This window comes from Brachypodium distachyon, chromosome 4, assembly GCF_000005505.3.
Source record: "Brachypodium distachyon strain Bd21 chromosome 4, Brachypodium_distachyon_v3.0, whole genome shotgun sequence".
Lineage (NCBI taxonomy): Eukaryota > Viridiplantae > Streptophyta > Magnoliopsida > Poales > Poaceae > Brachypodium > Brachypodium distachyon.
In genome coordinates this window covers 10,768,158-10,785,896 of record NC_016134.3, presented here as the reverse complement: position 1 = coordinate 10,785,896, position 17,739 = coordinate 10,768,158, and the positions used below count along the sequence as shown (strand labels likewise).

Here is a 17,739-nt window from a genome sequence, read left to right as displayed (position 1 = left end):
AAAGATTTAAAGAACTATCATAACCATGATATATAGCTCCCTCTTCAATAAATATAAATCGATGAAGCTTATTTGCAGGGGTATGGACCTCTTCCGATCTTGGCCAGCTTGCAGGCAAAGCCGGGCTCTAGCCACGACCCGGGATCCCGGACCTCGACGTCGAACGCCGCCTCGCCTCGCGGGAGCTCTCTGGCGAGGCGTTCCCGGAGGAACCGCGGGACCGCCACGTCGACGCCCCACACGACGGCGCCTACCTCTCGCTCCTCCGCGTACTCCACACAGAACCCCGGCCAGGCGGGGTCCTTTGCGAGGATCGCGCGGTGGTACGACACGGCGAGCTCCGCCGTGCTCCCCCCCCCCCCCACGCACACCGTGCCCTGAAGCTTGTCCAAGTGCTTGACGCCAATCGTGAGGTTGAACACCGGCGAGAGCAATGACGACGACGGCGATGGATCGTCCGGCAGCAGGCCGTCGGCGCTGGTGATGGCGACCGAGTATTCGACCTCGCCGGACGTCTTGGACTCGTAGACCAAGTAGATGATGGGGCTTAGGAGGAAGAGTATGAGCAAACAACAGCCGACCACGGCAAGAAAGCAACCGCAGATTACGCCGCAGGTTTCCCCCGAGCTGAGCTGCGGGCGGCGTCATGATCGTCGTCGGCAGCGGCGGGTGGCGCAGGTGAGATCAACGGGGCTTGGAGTTGCTCCGGCGGCGATGCGAGAGCACCCATTGCTAGGTAGATTAAGCTGCTGGATCGGGAAAAACCCGTGTTGCAAGTTAGGTTTAGTCAATTCGTCCGATCGATCTAGGTTTGTTTATATACTACGACGATATGCAGATGCGCGCACAACATACTGCATGCGCCTACTTCCCAATTTTAACTGGAAAATGGGCTCAGGGTGGGCCAATTGGGCTTTGGCACTTTGCCCCTGCCTAGCACTGCTGGGAAAAAAAAATCCGCACCTGTCCACAAGGGGTGTGATTGATCTAAGCTCCACTATCTATCGCCAGAAACACTCATAAAACAACAAAACATTGGCATCCAAGAATATATATGTATGCAACTAATGAACTAAATGGATGGTGATTAGTAATTTCCTGGTATAATGCCATGTCCACATGACTACAGCTCCCTCCTGTTCGCAAAACATGCCGTTTTCGAAATCATCATATTCTCCCAAACTTTTCTACTGTGAAATGGTTCAGTGAGCGAGGTAAATGACAACAGTACGAAAGCAAATTGTCAGGATAAATTGCACATGACATCCATGCAATTACCAATCTAACGCCTTCGCCGTGAAAGTAACTGCGTCGGATCCCGTGGCTGTCAGTTGATTGTCTGGAGGGGACTTCATACCATCTTGAGTTAAGAGTCTCTATATACGCAGCAGAAGTAGAGCCAGGTAAGACCTCCACTGCCAGATCCCAGTTGATACTCTAATTAGTGTCGCTGTCCAACGTAGGATCTGCCACCACCGGGTTGATGCTGCAAGGTGCCAAGAACCTCGTAGAACTGCAACTCATCTTCCAGGCCCTTGAGCACCAACTGCCACTTATGGAGATCATTCGTCAAGCTATCTGCCTGTTCGATCAAAAGTGATCGATGATCGAACACATCAGATGCTTGATTATAAAGATGAAAATGCAGAGGGGGCATGTTTTCGTTTCACAGATCTTAGAGAAAACCTCAACTATATAGTTCTAGTACATAAACGTATCCTGTGCTACTAGATGCTGCATTTTACCAGCGCATTACCTTACACAGGAGCTGTTGTGCTGTTGCCTCGAGCTCGGAGCACCTTCAGAACGAAAGCAAAAAATCATTGCTGTGACCATCATCATGGTTTTTAGAAAACAATGATTAACTGTTTTAGTTTCTGAATCAGAGAATGCAGGGATGACATATTTGCTTAGGTTTTACTGTTTCTACGACTCTACAAACATGCCAGCTTGACCAGCCAAACAATTAGCCCCTTCACCTAACAATTGTGGATCATTGCTGAGAGAGAAAACATAGTAATCTACTGCTTTGCAAGAATATGAAATATATAGCTTCATCACAAAAGTTTTATGAAATATTTGGTGCATTAAGACAGGTATCCACGTTTGCAAAGTTTTCTGCTATAAAAATAATATTTGCAAACTTCAAGTTAATCCAATGCAAAATGCTGAACTGTATTTATATTCCAATAATTTGCTGTCAAGCTCGATTTAGTTTATCCATGCTCAAACCACAAACATTCATTATATGCTCAAGATCGGTACATAACTTGCCATACTCTATGGAAGCAGCAAAGTAGAGATACCATGAACCACAGGTTGCTTTTCATAGAGATAACAGACAAAAGACATCCATACTTATGAATAAAACTATATGAATTAAATCTAAGAATTCGTTACTCACTCGGACTTCAGAATCTGGCTCCAAGCTCCCAGCTGAAAACATACAATCAATACTAGTGAGTGAAGAAAATTGGCTACCCTATCATCTATCCATGTACTTAATAACACATTACAAACCTCGATAGTATTGACGCCTCCAGCTGGTTGGTTAACATAACCATTAGTGTTCTGCCTCTTTTTAGCCCTCCCATCAATCACTGAACAAGAGTTCCTTCTTTCGCATGGTTCTGCTTCCAGTACACTAATCAGGAAAAAATCATGGGACTCATCAAAGTGGATGAAAGATATCTGATACCAACCAGTCTGGTCAGGTATATTTATCGGCGTTGAAGAGCATGCACCATAGCCCATTTGATCCCTCGAGGAACCAACATGCAAAGGATCTCGTGAGTTGCCTCCATTGGAACAAGGATCTAACATCACAGATGCTTTGGCACTTGAACTGCCAGCACAAGTCTTTGTGGTAGCTCTTCGGGTGTAGTAAATCAAATGACCATTATGCTTCCTGCAATACATATATGGTTTGTTGATTGTTCTCCTATTTTTCTATTGAAAATCACTAAACATATGAAACAAGAGACTAGAAGGATATCAAAACACACACAGAGTGAAGAACAAACAATTCACAACTATCCATCTGTCTGCAAGGTGTGTGTAATTCACAAAAGTGTGCACAACCAAAGGCTAGGATTGTAGCTGCAAGCAGTTTCGGTCCCCCATATAATACAAGTGAACTTACCGATACTCCCTTGTCATGTCTTTTAGTCGCGTCTCGAGCCTCTGGAAAAGTCCTGTCTTCTCAAAATCTTGCTTATCATGCGTAGGTCTTATAAAATTTGCCTCTAAAACACCTAGCAAATAGTATTTAATTTAGCACCAACAATCTCAAGCACATAAAAAGGTGGGACTACTAAATACTCCCTCCGTCCGGTATTAAGTGTCGCAACGATACGTATCTAGACACTTAATACCGGACGGAGGGAGTAGTATTTAATTTAGCACCAACAATCTCAAGCACTTAAAAAGGTGGGACCACGCAACAAACTGAAATCTTCACTAGGAACTTATACCAGCAATGCCTCTGCCATTACTTCTCTCAGAGCCTGCAGGCCAAAATGGCTGAAAGATGAAACCATGGAATTAGTAATAGTATGATGTGGTAGCATTAAGCAATACTACAGAACACAAAATTGAAACAGGTGACTGGACTATCGCAGTGAAGAGGATCTTCAATTTGTAGTATCAGAAATTCAGAGTACCCAGTCGGAAGGGATGTTTAGTATGAGGAAACTCTACGAAGCAAACTTTAAACCAAAGAGGAATCGCCTAAATCCACTTGAAACCAAAATCCACAATACCCACTTTGATGGTAAGTTGGGTAATTGGGTTCCTTATTCTTACTAATATGGTGTTTGAACTTTACTTACTCAGCAATTGCATTGTCATAATCTCTAGTTTCCTAGAAAAACATACCCAAAGTTAAAACGGGACTTTAGGCTATATGCATCATGGATGCAGAGGCCGGGAAATATAAAGCTTCCATTTTCTAAACAGAAAGATAACAATGTGACACACTTAAACGGAGTAGTACATGCAGTATCATTAAATTTTACCAGTATGAGACGGTTCTTATGGTAGACATTGAATCCGTAGACATCCAGTTTTGGAGCACCTTTTAAGAAGCCAATTGTAGTTATGACATCAATCTGACTCAAAACAGATGAATTAGGAGCACGGCATAATTTTCAGGTATCCAAAAGAATAAATTATACTACCTCCGATCCAAAATGTAATCATTTTAGAATTTTACGAGTCAACCATTTCTAAGTTGAACATCTATAAAGAAAGAATCGCTAGCATCCAAAGCATCAAATTGATGATTTATTGTGAAATGTACTTTTGTAATCTATAATTTGTTATATGAGACAACACGTTTAAATATTGATGGTCAAAGTACCATCTTCAAGACTCTGTCAATGTCTTAAAAGACTTACATTTTGGATCAGAGGTAGTACTTGGATGGGTGCAAACTCTATTTCAAACTAGGTTCCTTAATTACTGAGAAATTTCACTGTGCAATAACATAGCATGCGCAATGAAATGCTGTTTGCTAAAAAAGGAATGTAGATGTAGTTTTAGAATGGTGTGCAATCGACCCTTTAAATTTTGACAGCTAGTGTACACAAAATTATTTGGATTGGTCATGCGCAAATGTTTTTTAATGAACTTGTCATGTGCAGATGCTATTACTAGATTTATCATAAAAAAATGCTTCCATGTCATTAAATTTATTAACATGTAATCAGAAAAGGTAATTATCAAAGTTGTATACTGGAGACGGTATCAATGTGACAATGTCCAATACAACAAGTACAAAACATGGCTAGTAAATTAAGTACCTTCTGTGGAGAGTATCATTTTAATCAGGAAATGATTTATAGATGTAAATACAGCTGAGACCAGTTCTGAACTGATATTTGAGACCAGTTTGCTAGAACCAACCTCTGTGCTTACTCCAACTTGTGGTCGATATTTGATACATTCACGGTACATGAGATCACTTGCAATATGATGGGGTTCAATAACTCGTCCACACAAGATGACTTTGAACTGTTCTGGTAGATGAAGGTATAGTATAGATGCATAAACCTGGCAACATTTTAGCTTGTCAGACATTCAGAATAAACCACATGTAAGTTAGAAAACCAGATTAATGCTCAGAGCTAACACGAAGTGAATATCGGAAGCGATTTGCAATATGCATATGATTCAACATTTCTACTTCCTTGTATTCTTGTCGTATCTTGGGTGCTCCCGATATTATAATATCCTGCACCACCATCATGCAACAAAGTTTTCTTTAGTAAAAAATCATATGGAATTTATTCATATAGTGGAACTGGAGTAGATCATAAATATATACTACTTTGGGTGGCGTGCAAGCTAGACTCCTAGGCTTGTAGTTTGGTTTTGGGGATTGACTTCTTTAGATTTCGAGGAAGTCACAGTGTTTGTATTTGTAATAAACTTTAGGCCATATGCATCATATATGCATAAACCGGGGGTAATAAAGCTTCCATTTTCTAAAAACAATAAATCTAAAGTTCCTGTCCAACATTCTCAGAAAACTTCAGTACATACTACGAGAAGCAATACTAAGATCTATGGAGCAATGATTGCAGAGATAAGAAATATCCACCTTGTCGTCAGTTGTAAAGTCGAGCTCTGTTTCCCCCGCACTGTTGAACCACAAGTTGAATACAACAATTTTTGTACCATGGGTTCCAATGTCCCTGAACTGTTAGCACATGCATCAGAATAAGTAACTAGCAGTCTTGCACAAACAAATCAATCTAGATATAGATATGAAAAAAAAAACTTCATTTCAGAACAAAGTCTACACATTCAACTTTAAAGTATTACCTTTTAGGTATAATAACTGAGTTACCATTACTTGTATACCAGCAGGCAATTGATTGATTTTAGAAAGAAAAAAAATTCAGGAAGATTGAAGGAGTCATAGACGAATTGCAGCAAATGAAAATGGTTGAACTGAAAAGTAGCAACTTACTTGATTCAATAAATCGTTTTCTGTAGAAAATGGAGACCACCTCAAAAGAGTGGATAAATTGGAAGAGAAGTGTTTTTCACCATGGTCAATTATCCTCTTCAAAGTACAACTTGATGCATCAAATTCATAGTCAACCTATAAACAAAAATAACATCACTTGGTTAGCAGGAAACATTGCAGCATCATGGTTTGACTCGGTTAAAAGCGCTAAGTTAAATATAAATGCTAGTAATTGATTTTCTGAAGATAGTATTACTAACTAAAAGCTTTTATATTGGATAAAAAATTCAGTGTACTCTTGTTCAATTACTGCTATATATCAAAAAATGGTGATGCTGTTGCAGATACTACATCAATAATGTTATAAGTTAATAGGTTCAACTAACATACTGCTGGCACCAATATGTCGCTGCAGCCGGTTCTTGTAAGGAATGTGTAGGAGAGCAGCCCAATGCTTTGTGTCAATCTACAGTAATATCAAGCATTAAATTAAGAAGTGGTTTACCTAAATAAATCATAGGTAATTGGGAAAAATATTGAATAGAAGTTTGGATAGCAAGTTAAGAAGACATCAGCAAAGACGTGCAACACAAGAAGACATATTCGTAAGTTTTTTATCTTCAAGAGACCACATAGTATTTCATAAGTTGTCTGTAATAAGGTCTTAAATTTGCAAAAAATCTGCATCTTATTAATATTAGGCTTCACTCGGCAATGTGAGCTTCTATTAGCACCTAAATGTCCCCTATCTTTGGATACCTTGACTAACAAACCTACATTTTGGAGCCAAAACAGGGAGCTTTTACTATCATTAAATGTCCACTTAACTAGATTCTGGCAAAGTGCAACAAAAACAGACTTGGCCCTTAACAAAACCTGACACCCGATGGGATATATTTTGTACAGGGAAGGACTAGAGGGGTGGATGCATTAACCGAAAACAATAATATACGGAAAAAAAGTATTTTACCATGATAACTAAAGAGTCAGGACAAACTTATATTTGCTAATGTCAGAAGATTAATAAGAAAATGAGGCAATGCTAAAGTAGGACAAACCTATTGCCTTGTCTGCAGCTGAATACGATAACATCTGCCCCAAGCCTCATTGTGCTGCTTTTGAACCCATTACCATCTGTAGTTGTGACCACACAAGTCAGTAACTTATGTATGTAGCAGATGAACAAATAGCAGGAGGAATTGGCATTACATTGTCCAATTGATGAATCTGTGCTTTTGTGGGAGAACCCAAAGCTCATACAACGTCGAAGATCCTCAGGACTCATACCGCCTCCATCATCTTGAACATAGAATTCAGGTTATAAGTTACTGAAAGACAACCTGACCATAATGCATCCACATTCCACAATGCTAGAAGATACTAGTACAGTACATACTTGTATGCTACCTTGTATCACTAACGAATACTCGCCATGAGGAGAATATTTCATCTTATCTATTTTCACAAAGGATGCCCCATTGTTCACCTACCACGTGTTGCCCATGTAAAACAGAAGAATCAAGAAAAAAAAATCATGAGATTCATGAAAAAACGGTGGTAATATTTTGTTGCTAAATATTGGAAAAAACCTCATCAACAGCATTGTCAAGCAGTTCAGCAATAGCTGTACAATAAGAGTTAACCATACATCAATACGTAGTTAAGATTTTCATAATTAGAAGCACAAACACATGATATAAGCAGAATAAAAGAGGACGCTTTTACTGATGCCATCATGACGCACCACCAAATGCCCATCTATGCGAAGTAGCATTTGAATGAAGAAACTTGGGATGGATCCGCAAACGGCTTGCACCATCTACACAAATTGTAAAGTTTAATTATCAGAATAAGACTAAATAGGTTATACGAATGGGAATTTATTTTATTTAGAAAAATGATACGAATGGGAATGGGGCTGTCAAAACTCAAAGCCACTCTGACCGTCTAATCTGTCAGTGCAGGTTTTTCCTAAGTACTTTTGTACAAATGAATAGAGAAAGAGGCTGGATGGTGTGGTTTGAAGGAGATCAGGGTATTCGGAGGGCGCAAAGATAGACTCCAAAGAAGACTTTGAACAGAAGAGACTTTTCATTAGTGAACCATGGATATATTCTCCCTGTTCTAGGGATGCCATCTCTAGCAGAGTACTTATCCAATTATGTGGAATATATCTAAAGGAAATAAATCCAACTAACAAGGACATAAACCAACTATAGATAGTAGTAACAAAAAACAAGATAGCCTAGGTAAACTACCACTCTATGAATGAGGAATGATGTTATGTAAGCCGGACTGATAAGACGGTATTTCACCTCCAACACTAACCACAATGCAACGTTCTGGCAGTGCAAGTTGGATGCAGCTCAAAAAAAGTTCTAACTAGTGATTCACTGCAAAATATAGAAAACAAGGATCCGTTTTTTTTTTTTTTGACACTACCAATTCTGAGGAGAAAAGTGGAAAGACAGTAGCATCAACCCAACCTGCCACAATAGACACTCTAAACACAACAGGACTGGTGATCACCACTGGTGGCATGGTAAATAGAGTGCTGAGCCTATAAGGGCTAAGAACATACTGTTATTAGCCGCTTGAGCAGAAACCTTGTAATCTCCAGCTTTCCAGAACTCCTTGGGAAATGGCAAAGCTGATGGAATGGGAGGGGGGCGCAGCAATGCAACTGGCTCATCACTCTGGTGTTCTATATTTGGTGAGGATGAAGTAGCACTCTTTTTTGTCACTGACAATGATGTTGTTCTAGCACCTTCTCCTCGTTCAGCCATTGACAAGGATGCTGTAGCAATAACACCTGGTGCTGAAATTGATGAGGATGCTGTAGTTTCAGCTGCATCATCACACTGACCGCCATTATGATCATTTCCTTCAATGCTATCTTCGTCACTGACCAAGTCAATAAAATCCTCTACTGTCATTACTTAACCTGAAACCCCAAAACGTGCGAGTGATGAGAATGGACAGGCGCACAAAGCAGTACAGATTTGACCAGCATGAAAAACAAAAGGTGCTGAGAAAAAGAAAAAAGAAAATGAGCTGGTGCCGATGGTGATTCCACCTTGGGAGGATCCTATCCAATAGGAACTTTTGTATGATTATATATTACACAGGGATGTCTGCACCTTTTTTGCAGAGGCCGGGAGAAACAAGACTTTTCAGTATCTAGAATTGCTGCAGTATCCCTCAGGTCTCATTCGGTTAGGTGGGGTTTGAGGAGGATTGGGAGGGATTTAAGGGAAACAGATCTCAAATCTTGATAATCCATGTTGATCCCCGCCGGAATGAGATGAAATGAACGAGCTCTTAGGTGGACTCGGCACAACATTTTGGCATATAAACAGAAAACTAGAAAAGACCAATTCTTGAAAATGATAAGATCTTTCTTATCCAAATGATAAAGATCCTTATTTTGCAGTAAGTTCCCATGAGGAAGATAATAACACCTCCAGTTTATCTAGCTAGCATGCATGCAACGACCGATCCACATTTGTAGCTTCCTGGTTGCTTTCATTCAAACTATTGTACTTGCTCCATCATCGGATCATGTACTAGATGAATGTCTGTATTAGCACGAATGTGATGGCTGGATTCACAGAACTAAAAACCGGGTTGGTTGGGCTTCCTTTGCAGCAGTGCATAGGATCCAATCTAGATACCCAGCTAATCTTTGATTAGCACAGAAAGACAAAATTACCCCTTTTAAGACCTCATTGAGAAACCCCTTGCTTTTGCGGGGATTTATACCAAACCCTTGAAGCAAGAAGGAAAAACCCCAATTTACAAGAGCAAAAGCTCAATTCCATAAAAAATCTTTCAAGTTGCAACAAAGGCAGCACCGATTGTACTCCACCGTTGACAGCATTGTTTGTTGAAGAGGAATAAAGAGAACAAGGACCCAACTTTTTGGCACCCATGGCAGAGGAATCAACTCACCAATCTATCTGGCCGAGTCCAGGATCAAGCAGGCCTTCTTCCCGACCGCGGCCGCCGTCCCCCGCAAAATCTTTGGAAACAAAAAAACACGCAATCAGTACTCCGGCTCGCAGCAGCGGAGAAAAGCCCCAAATAGCAGCCTGGTAAGCAGAAAGCTAGGGTTCGAAGGGTCACAGAGATTGCTCGAAGCAGAGAAGAAGCCAGAACGAAACCTTGCCGGGCAGAGGAATCGGTCCGGTAGAGGGGAGGAAGAGCCAGGAGGAGAATTTCTTCGAGGTGGCCTCAGGCGAGCTCGACAGAGAGGGCAGCGGGGGTTTAGCGAGGCGAGACGTCTGTGTGAAGTGAACGGGGGATGGAAATGGGCGTGATAGTGAGTGAGACCCCTTTGTTCTGTTTTTTGTTTGGTTAGGCTTGATTAGTGGATTATGATTTTTAGCTTACAAACCAAAAGTAATTTCTTTGGCGTGTTTGGAAAAGCATATTCTAGATAGCCAAATGTCGATGCCAAATTCACTTTTCAGCATTTGTAATCGACGTCCTGCGTTCTCTAGCTGGTGCCGGAGAAAAATTCATGTGAACCGGAGCACTTTGTTTCGATGCCCAAACTCTACGACGAATATAATAATTATATTTTTTCTAAACTCTGACTATTCAACTCACGAAGTACAGAAGTTAGCTTGGTCCACTACTTTTTATCGGTGTGGGCCCTATTATTTTTGGGGGAGTTAAACTATAACGTTGAAAATTTAGACATCGATGCAAGGTGGCAACCTGCCGTCAGAAATTTGGCATTGCAACGCCGGGAAGACCTTACATGTTTTTGGCTTTGGACACTAAAAATATGCATTTTTAATGTGTGTGACTGTATGAGTTAGAACTAAAAGTGGCATTTGAACCAAAATTTTCATGCAAATTTTTAGATGTTTTTTACTTCCTTCAATCCTCTTTTTCTTCTTCCAATATGACAGATTTCTCCATTTTTCAGTGTTGACAATGCAACCGAAAGCTGGTGTCATGTTATATAATGTGTACGGAACTCCGTCTGCAAGGAAAGAAAACAACTAGTTGTAAAATATGTGTATCGTGTTTTTGGTATATCTGTTGCTCAAACCGGCCATATTCTAGTCTTCCTGCCCACGGAAAAAAATAAGCATCTTCACTTACACATTCACATATATGTGAAGGGTTATGATTTTGTTATTACCTCCGGCCTTCTCGAAGCCATTTGTCCCTGTACCGGAACTCGCCGCCATCACCTCTATGACCTCGCAGAACCTCCCCGCTCGCTTCCTCCCGTGCACCAAGGGCGGGTAGGAACACAAAGTGCGTCAATTTAGTTTTAAAGTGCGTCAAATTTATATTCGTTGCATTTTGAAAGTGTTGAATATACTCGTGTTGGCAAAATCTGCGGTTGAAGTATTAAAACTGCGGTTAAAAATCAAAATTAATTACATTTGAACAAAGTGCGGCTAACATAGCGCGGGCAAATGTCTACCGTGAGATAGCGTTAGCATCCCAATTTAACAAGCCAAAGGGCGTGCATGCCACAATTAAAATCTTCGAGTTGGTGTTTTTTGACTGTTTTTTCTTTTGGATAAAATCATAAATTCTTGCAAATAAAATTTAGGAATCAGCAAATTATTTTTGTAAAGCATACAGACGCATGCATGTGAGCTAGTTCTATTTCGGACGAGTGGTGGCTGGACGCGTGGCAAAAGCAGCGGTGACTTAGATGCAGTCTACTACTCCATTTGTGAGGGGAAAAACCCAGCTAATTGCGAAAAATAGACTTGTATTTGTACATGTCCTGTGCACAATTAGACTATGTTTTGGAGGAAAACGTAAGCATTTTCACCTAGAAGCCTACAAAATTAGTTAAGGCATCTCCGGCCTTCACAGGCCATTTGGTAGCGACCAGGTAGCATTGCTTCTCATCAAATTTCTTGAAAAAAAGACCACAGTTTGTTTTGTCAAATTTACATGATTTTGTGTTCAAACGGTATAATTAAGCAGTGAGCCAAGGACGAACGAAGTGGCCCACGAATTAGCACGGCAGGCCAGGTTTTCCCCAGCTGAGTCCTGGTTCGATTCCCCCCTCCCTGCATTGTCCCTCTTCCCTTCTAATAAATGATGTAACCACTGATCCATAAAGAGGCAAAGATACGGGGAGAGGCAGTGAGCGAAGGAGAGGCAAAGCGATGGGTCCTTTGCTCGATCATTTCCCATGCGTACATAAATGCATTGCGGCTGCTCTTCCCAGCGTATTGAAGTCAAAGATATGGGGAGATTTCTGTTGGACAATTGAGCAAGCAAAAGAACTCGATCTCTACTCCAGCTAGTCACCAAAGAGCTCTAGGTTAGCTTCCCATACTTCCTTTTCGCCATGCCGCTATTGCCCTCTGTCCAGCTCCAATACCGCCGGCGAAATTGCATGTTTTCGTTTATTGGCACCTTCCCAACGCGCCATTCTGCTGATCTGTTCTGAGCCTGGTTCGGCGCTGACGTATGAGGCATGACATGCAGTGTCTGATGACCTCAAACTTGAGTTTGACGGGTCCCGTCCTTTGCAAATCGTGCTTTACTGTTCATCGTCAGATCGATCTCGTACACTTGTGTTATCCGGGGGGTGTTTGTTTTTAGCTCAAATCAATTTTGGAGAAGTTTAAAGCTACGAAGAAAAAAAAACTCCGATGTTTGCAAAGAAAATCTAGTGTCATTGCGACTATGGCTGCGTTCTTTTCGGCATTCAGGACCGGCTTCTCCTAAAAGCTGCACTCACCTGACTTTTTGGAGAAGCCGCATCTCAGATTTAGCTAGGTTTCCAAAATAGTTTAGATCAAACTAGTTTGATAGCCTAATCAAATTTAGGTGGCGGCTTCTTCAAGGAGAAAGCAGCAGCTTTTCGGAGAAGCCGGTCAGAAAGCCGAAAAGAAATGGCCGTATATGTTTCTAAGTACATTGTATTTATTTGACTAAAGACTGTTTTAAACCTTGACTTACATAGGTGAATTCCAAAATGAAGTATTTGACTGACAATTACTTTATTACTACGGAATCTACTTGAGTTACAGTAATGTCATTGAATCCGCCATACAAGAGCATGATTTGGATAACATACAGTAACTCACATGTTAAGTAATTCTGATCAAATGCTAGCTTAGCCAAAACTGCAGATGAAATGACGGGGCACACAGTGAGCACCGTGGAGGGCCCTTGATAATTTCTTGCGTTGCAGCTGCCGCGAGGGCCCTTGATCATTACTACTCCGTACAGTACGTTACTACTATACTGTTGGGGCTGCCCTCCGGCGAAACATGCCGAACAGCCCTCCGTCGACACGAACGCCGGACGACGGAAGGAGACGAATTCGAGACACAAGTATTTCCGACGACATACGTTTCGGCGCACAAACGTCTCCGCCTCCGTCCGGCTTCTCTTTACTAATTGGGCACGTACCCATACCTCGCACACATACGCTACCACGGCAGCCCCGGCAACCACCACGGGCACACCCACACGAGACCACTGGAGACTGCATTTTTTCTCCTAGCTACTACTCTCATCCGCACTCCCTAGCTCTACAAGCAGCACGGGCTTTATACATGGGCCAAGCACATGTGCACGCACGCACGCTGCCCACCTCGCTCGCCTGGCCGCGCGCACGATGCGCTCCAACGCGCACGACGAGGCTGCCTCCAACAGCCAGCAACGGTCCCTACTGCATGCAGCCAACTTGGTCCACACGCCTGAGCAACAAACTCATGCATGCCACTGACCACTAGTCTAATCAAGATTACTACTAACATTTTCCCTCCTAATCTTGACTCGGCTAGTCGTCAGCGTTGCCTTGGACGTCTGACGGCATGGCACGCGCATACGCGTCATGCTGTACCTTCACGATCGCCGCTCCCCGGCCGTTGCACCGCGCCGCTGCGAAACACCTCCGTGCCGCCATGCCGCCGCGCCGTGCCGCCCATCCTGACGTACAGGACACCGGCTCCTCGTTGACTGTAGCGGGAAACGGTACTTCTTCGCGATCGTCCCGCGCACGTACGCATGCGATCCGATGTTCTCGTACGGGAGCCACCTGCTCATCCGTGAGACATGGGCGCCGGTGAGCACATCACACCCGGCCATTAAGCCGAGCCTCCGCCTCCGTCCGATGCCACCGCGCCCCTCAACGCGCTTGACTGCACTTTCATGGTCGCCGCACCAAGGCTGTCGTGCCGCGCCTCTTCGGCCGCCGCACGCACGGCGTCACCGCGCATCACGGCCCCGTCCGCCGCGCTCGCCGCGGACTCGCCGCGCTCGCTGCAGACTTACCACATGCCCTGGCCGCCGTCGCCTTAAGGTTCTGATACCAAATGTTGGGGCTGTCCTCCGTCGACACATGCCAAACAGCCCTCCGTCGACACGAACGCCGGACGACGGAAGGAGACGAACTCGAGATACGAGAATTTCCGGCGACATACGCCTCGACGTACAAACGCCTCCGCCTCCGTCCGGCTTCTCTTTACCCAAATTGGACACATACCCATACCTCGCGCACATACGCTATGACGGCAGCGCCAGCAACCACCGCGGGAACACCCACACGAGACCACTGGAGACTACATTTTTTCTCCTAGCTACTACTCTCATCCGCACTCCCTAGCTCTACAAGCAGTACGGGCTTTACAGCCAGCAACGGTCCCTACTGCATGCAGCCAACTTGGTCCACAGGCCTAAGCAACAAACTCATGCATGTCACTAACCCCTAGTCTAATCGTAGACTGACATGGTAGCAGTAGACTTTTTCCTTGCACTTAAGACAAAGGCAAACAGACAGTGTATATCGAAAGAGCCTTTTCTACGGATCCCCGGACTCGATCGGCGCGCTTCGATCTCCGGAATCTTTCGCCTGTATAAGGAAGCAAAACCATACATTATCAATTAAATAATAATTCTTTTGTTCCTAAATAATTTGTACTAAAAACACGAAAATTATTTAGGAACGGAGAAAGTATATGTTAATTAATTATCAATGATATACGAATGAAATGTATTTTGACAGCATAGTTTTGGGTGATCGCGACAGAGACGGCAGGCGAGTCAGGAAATATGAGAAGGCCAATCCATAAATAACCTCTCGTGCCCTAGATATGGCGTTCGGCGAGGCCGATTTAGGGTGACCGCAAAAAATTTACTGACACAACCGTTTTACGTGTTTATTCGATGATTTTACGAAATCCGCTGGAGACAGGATACAGAGTTTGCAAAAGGGACTGCGCACAATAGCACTCTAAACAAATTCTTGTTAGTGATGTAGGCCAAAGATATGGGGAGAGTTTTCTCTTTGGACTCTTGACTCTTGAGCATCCAAAGAACTCTGGCTAGATAGTTTTGTGCATGAGGTTCTGAGCAATGGGATGCATAGTCTTTCTTTTAGAAGAAATTTTAATAATACTACTTATGTAATGTGGTAGGATCTTAGAAATATTTGCTCTGCAATAAAGCTTAATGATAAAGAGGATAGGTGTAGATGGATCCTTGAGAAGAGTGGTGTTTTTACTGTCAAATCTTTCTATAATGCCTTGATTACTCATAGGGTTAGACTCCCTTTTAAGCAATTCTGGAAACTCAAAATGCCACTGAAAATTAAAATTTTCATGTGGCTGATTCATAAAAAAAACATCTTGACAAGAGATGTGTTGATTCATAGAGGCTGGAAGGGCCCCAAAGAATGTGTTTTCTGTGGACAAGTGGAGAGTATTGATCATCTATTCCTAGATTGTCCAGTAGCTAGATTTGTGTGGACTACTATTAGCTGTACTTTTGGTATTAAACATAGGCCGGTTTCATTACAGCTTTTGCACAAATGGTTAGTTAGTTTTCCTATTTCTATTCGAGCATGTGTTGCTATTTGTGTAGCTGTTTTATGTTGGTCTATCTGAAAAGTTAGGAATTCCACCTGCTTTCAAGGAATTTTACTTAAGGATCCTGCTAACTTGGTTTTTTCTCTCTGTCATTGGATGGAATTCTGGACGGGGCTGCAGAAAATTAAGGTTAAGCAAGGTCCGCTGCTTGTTGCAATGGTGCTTAAGAAGTGATGCGCGAAGCGATGGATAAATCTCATGGCTGGGGTTCCCTGCGATGTCTGAAGCAACGAAGAAGTTATCATATTGCTGTTTTAGATACTGTAGTGTTTCTTTTTGTGCCGGTTATCTGGGTTCCGACCGTTTGCTGTTCACAGACTAGGCGTGTGTTTCCAGCTTTGTCTTTTATTTCTTGCTGAACGTAACTGTGGACCGATGCGGTTTCTTCGATGAAATCGGGAGCGTGGCTCCTCGCTTTACCAGACGCCTGGTCACCACACCTCTCTACCGTCTACTCTCCAGAGTCTCTAGGTTAGCTTCCCAAATCCCAACGGCCCACGGCCTTGTTCTCTCTTCGGTGGCATTGCTGGGGCTTCCGTTGCTGCTGCTTCTTGTCCGCATCCTCTTGTGCGAGTCCTCCATGACCGCGGCCATGCGTTGGGCAGAGACAGTAGAGAGAAGGTATGACAGGAAGCGAAAAGTCATATTTTACTGCTACATTTGACAAGGTGACATGAACTTTGCTTCTTTGAGAAGGAAACGAAGGTCGCCTGAAACAAGGTCTAAATTTTCTTTTTTTTCTTTTTACCTACTCCCTCTTTTTACCTATTCCTCGGTCCAACAAAAAATGTCTTAAGTTTGTTAAAATTTGGATGTATCTAGATATGGTTTAGTATATAAATGCATTCAAATTTGGACAAAGTTGAAACATCCTTTGTTAGACGGAGGGAGTATTACAATTTTCGATTAATCATTTTAAGGTGTAAAAATGATTTATGATTAAACCTATTCCGTTAAAATAAAAAAACGTTTCAGCTAAAACTGGTTTTTTTTGCAAAAGAACAAAAAATTGCTAAAAACTGGGGATGCAAGCTTAGTCCCTCCGTCCGTAGACCTAATGGAGTATCAGGTCACAATTTGCTACAAACTGGATGCCACGAGCCTCGACGATAGAACTAGTTTATGATTTATAAGGGAGCGGTAAAGAGGAAAAGTTACTGTACTTCTGATCATTAGCAGACAAACAAAGAGTAGAAATTCCCTGGTAATCAAGTTTTTCACAGCTGCCATCAAGTATCAGTAGACTGACATGGCTAGAGTCTAGAGTTTGGGCCGAGACATGACCGGACAAAGTAAATACAGTACTGTAATTTTTTTCTTGCAACGACAGAGCCTTTGCTTGCATCTCTGACTTTGATCTCTGCCTACTGACCGACTGGTTTGCTCGAGGACGGCGTGTCTAAGAATTGAATGAAAGCCCAAAATCCAACGAAACTGGTTTGCTCGATGACGGCGTTTTTGTTTTTTCGTCATTTACCTTTCCGGATGTGTCGTGGGGTTTTTATCTTTTTTTGCCCCGTATGATACTGCCGAATGATACTGTAATTGTCGCTACTGTGTTACCGTTTGTCTTCGGGCGCGGCTGGACCGGTCTGGTTTGACCGTGCTCCGACCTAGTGCTTGCTTAGATTATGTGGCCTTGCGGTGGTTTTGGTCCAGTTTCTCCCTAATTAATCGTGTTTTGTATGATTTTTGGGTCCGGTTCATAAACTGGATCAGCTTTTCCGCTGTCGGATACTCGGATTCTTCCGGCGTTGTCTTTGACAATGGATATAATCCATTGATTTTTGTTTCGTAAAAAAAAAATCACATGCTACCTTGTTAAAATGTCGATGTGTTACTCAAATTTACTCAAGAAAATGGTGAGATCGATCCATGAATAACAGGGATGGAATACAC

At 42.6% G+C, this 17,739-nt stretch overlaps 1 protein-coding gene across 3 annotated transcripts; it reads right to left on the bottom strand.

The window, feature by feature from the left end:
• Positions 1-1,051: 1,051 nt before the first annotated feature.
• Positions 1,052-10,294, bottom strand: LOC100843690 (protein MICRORCHIDIA 6). Of its 3 annotated transcripts, XM_010239151.3 has the most exons (21): positions 10,138-10,294; positions 9,926-9,995; positions 8,556-8,918; positions 7,719-7,793; positions 7,564-7,598; positions 7,382-7,460; positions 7,184-7,273; positions 7,033-7,108; positions 6,365-6,440; positions 5,975-6,109; positions 5,603-5,701; positions 5,132-5,233; positions 4,906-5,052; positions 4,017-4,109; positions 3,474-3,522; positions 3,143-3,254; positions 2,703-2,908; positions 2,521-2,630; positions 2,405-2,436; positions 1,757-1,799; positions 1,052-1,582 (listed from the first exon to the last, which is right to left on the bottom strand). In XM_010239151.3, exons 3-21 carry the CDS (start codon positions 8,908-8,910, stop codon positions 1,442-1,444), a joined length of 2,055 nt encoding a protein of 684 aa, XP_010237453.2. In that variant the 5' UTR covers positions 8,911-8,918; positions 9,926-9,995; positions 10,138-10,294; the 3' UTR covers positions 1,052-1,441. The 3 variants fall into 3 exon arrangements, with proteins under 3 accessions (XP_010237453.2, XP_014757498.1, XP_014757497.1); XM_014902012.2 differs by lacking the exon at positions 8,556-8,918 and having other exon boundaries at positions 7,700-7,793; XM_014902011.2 differs by lacking the exons at positions 9,926-9,995; positions 10,138-10,294 and having other exon boundaries at positions 7,700-7,793; positions 8,556-8,814.
• Between the last annotated feature and the right edge of the window lie 7,445 nt (positions 10,295-17,739).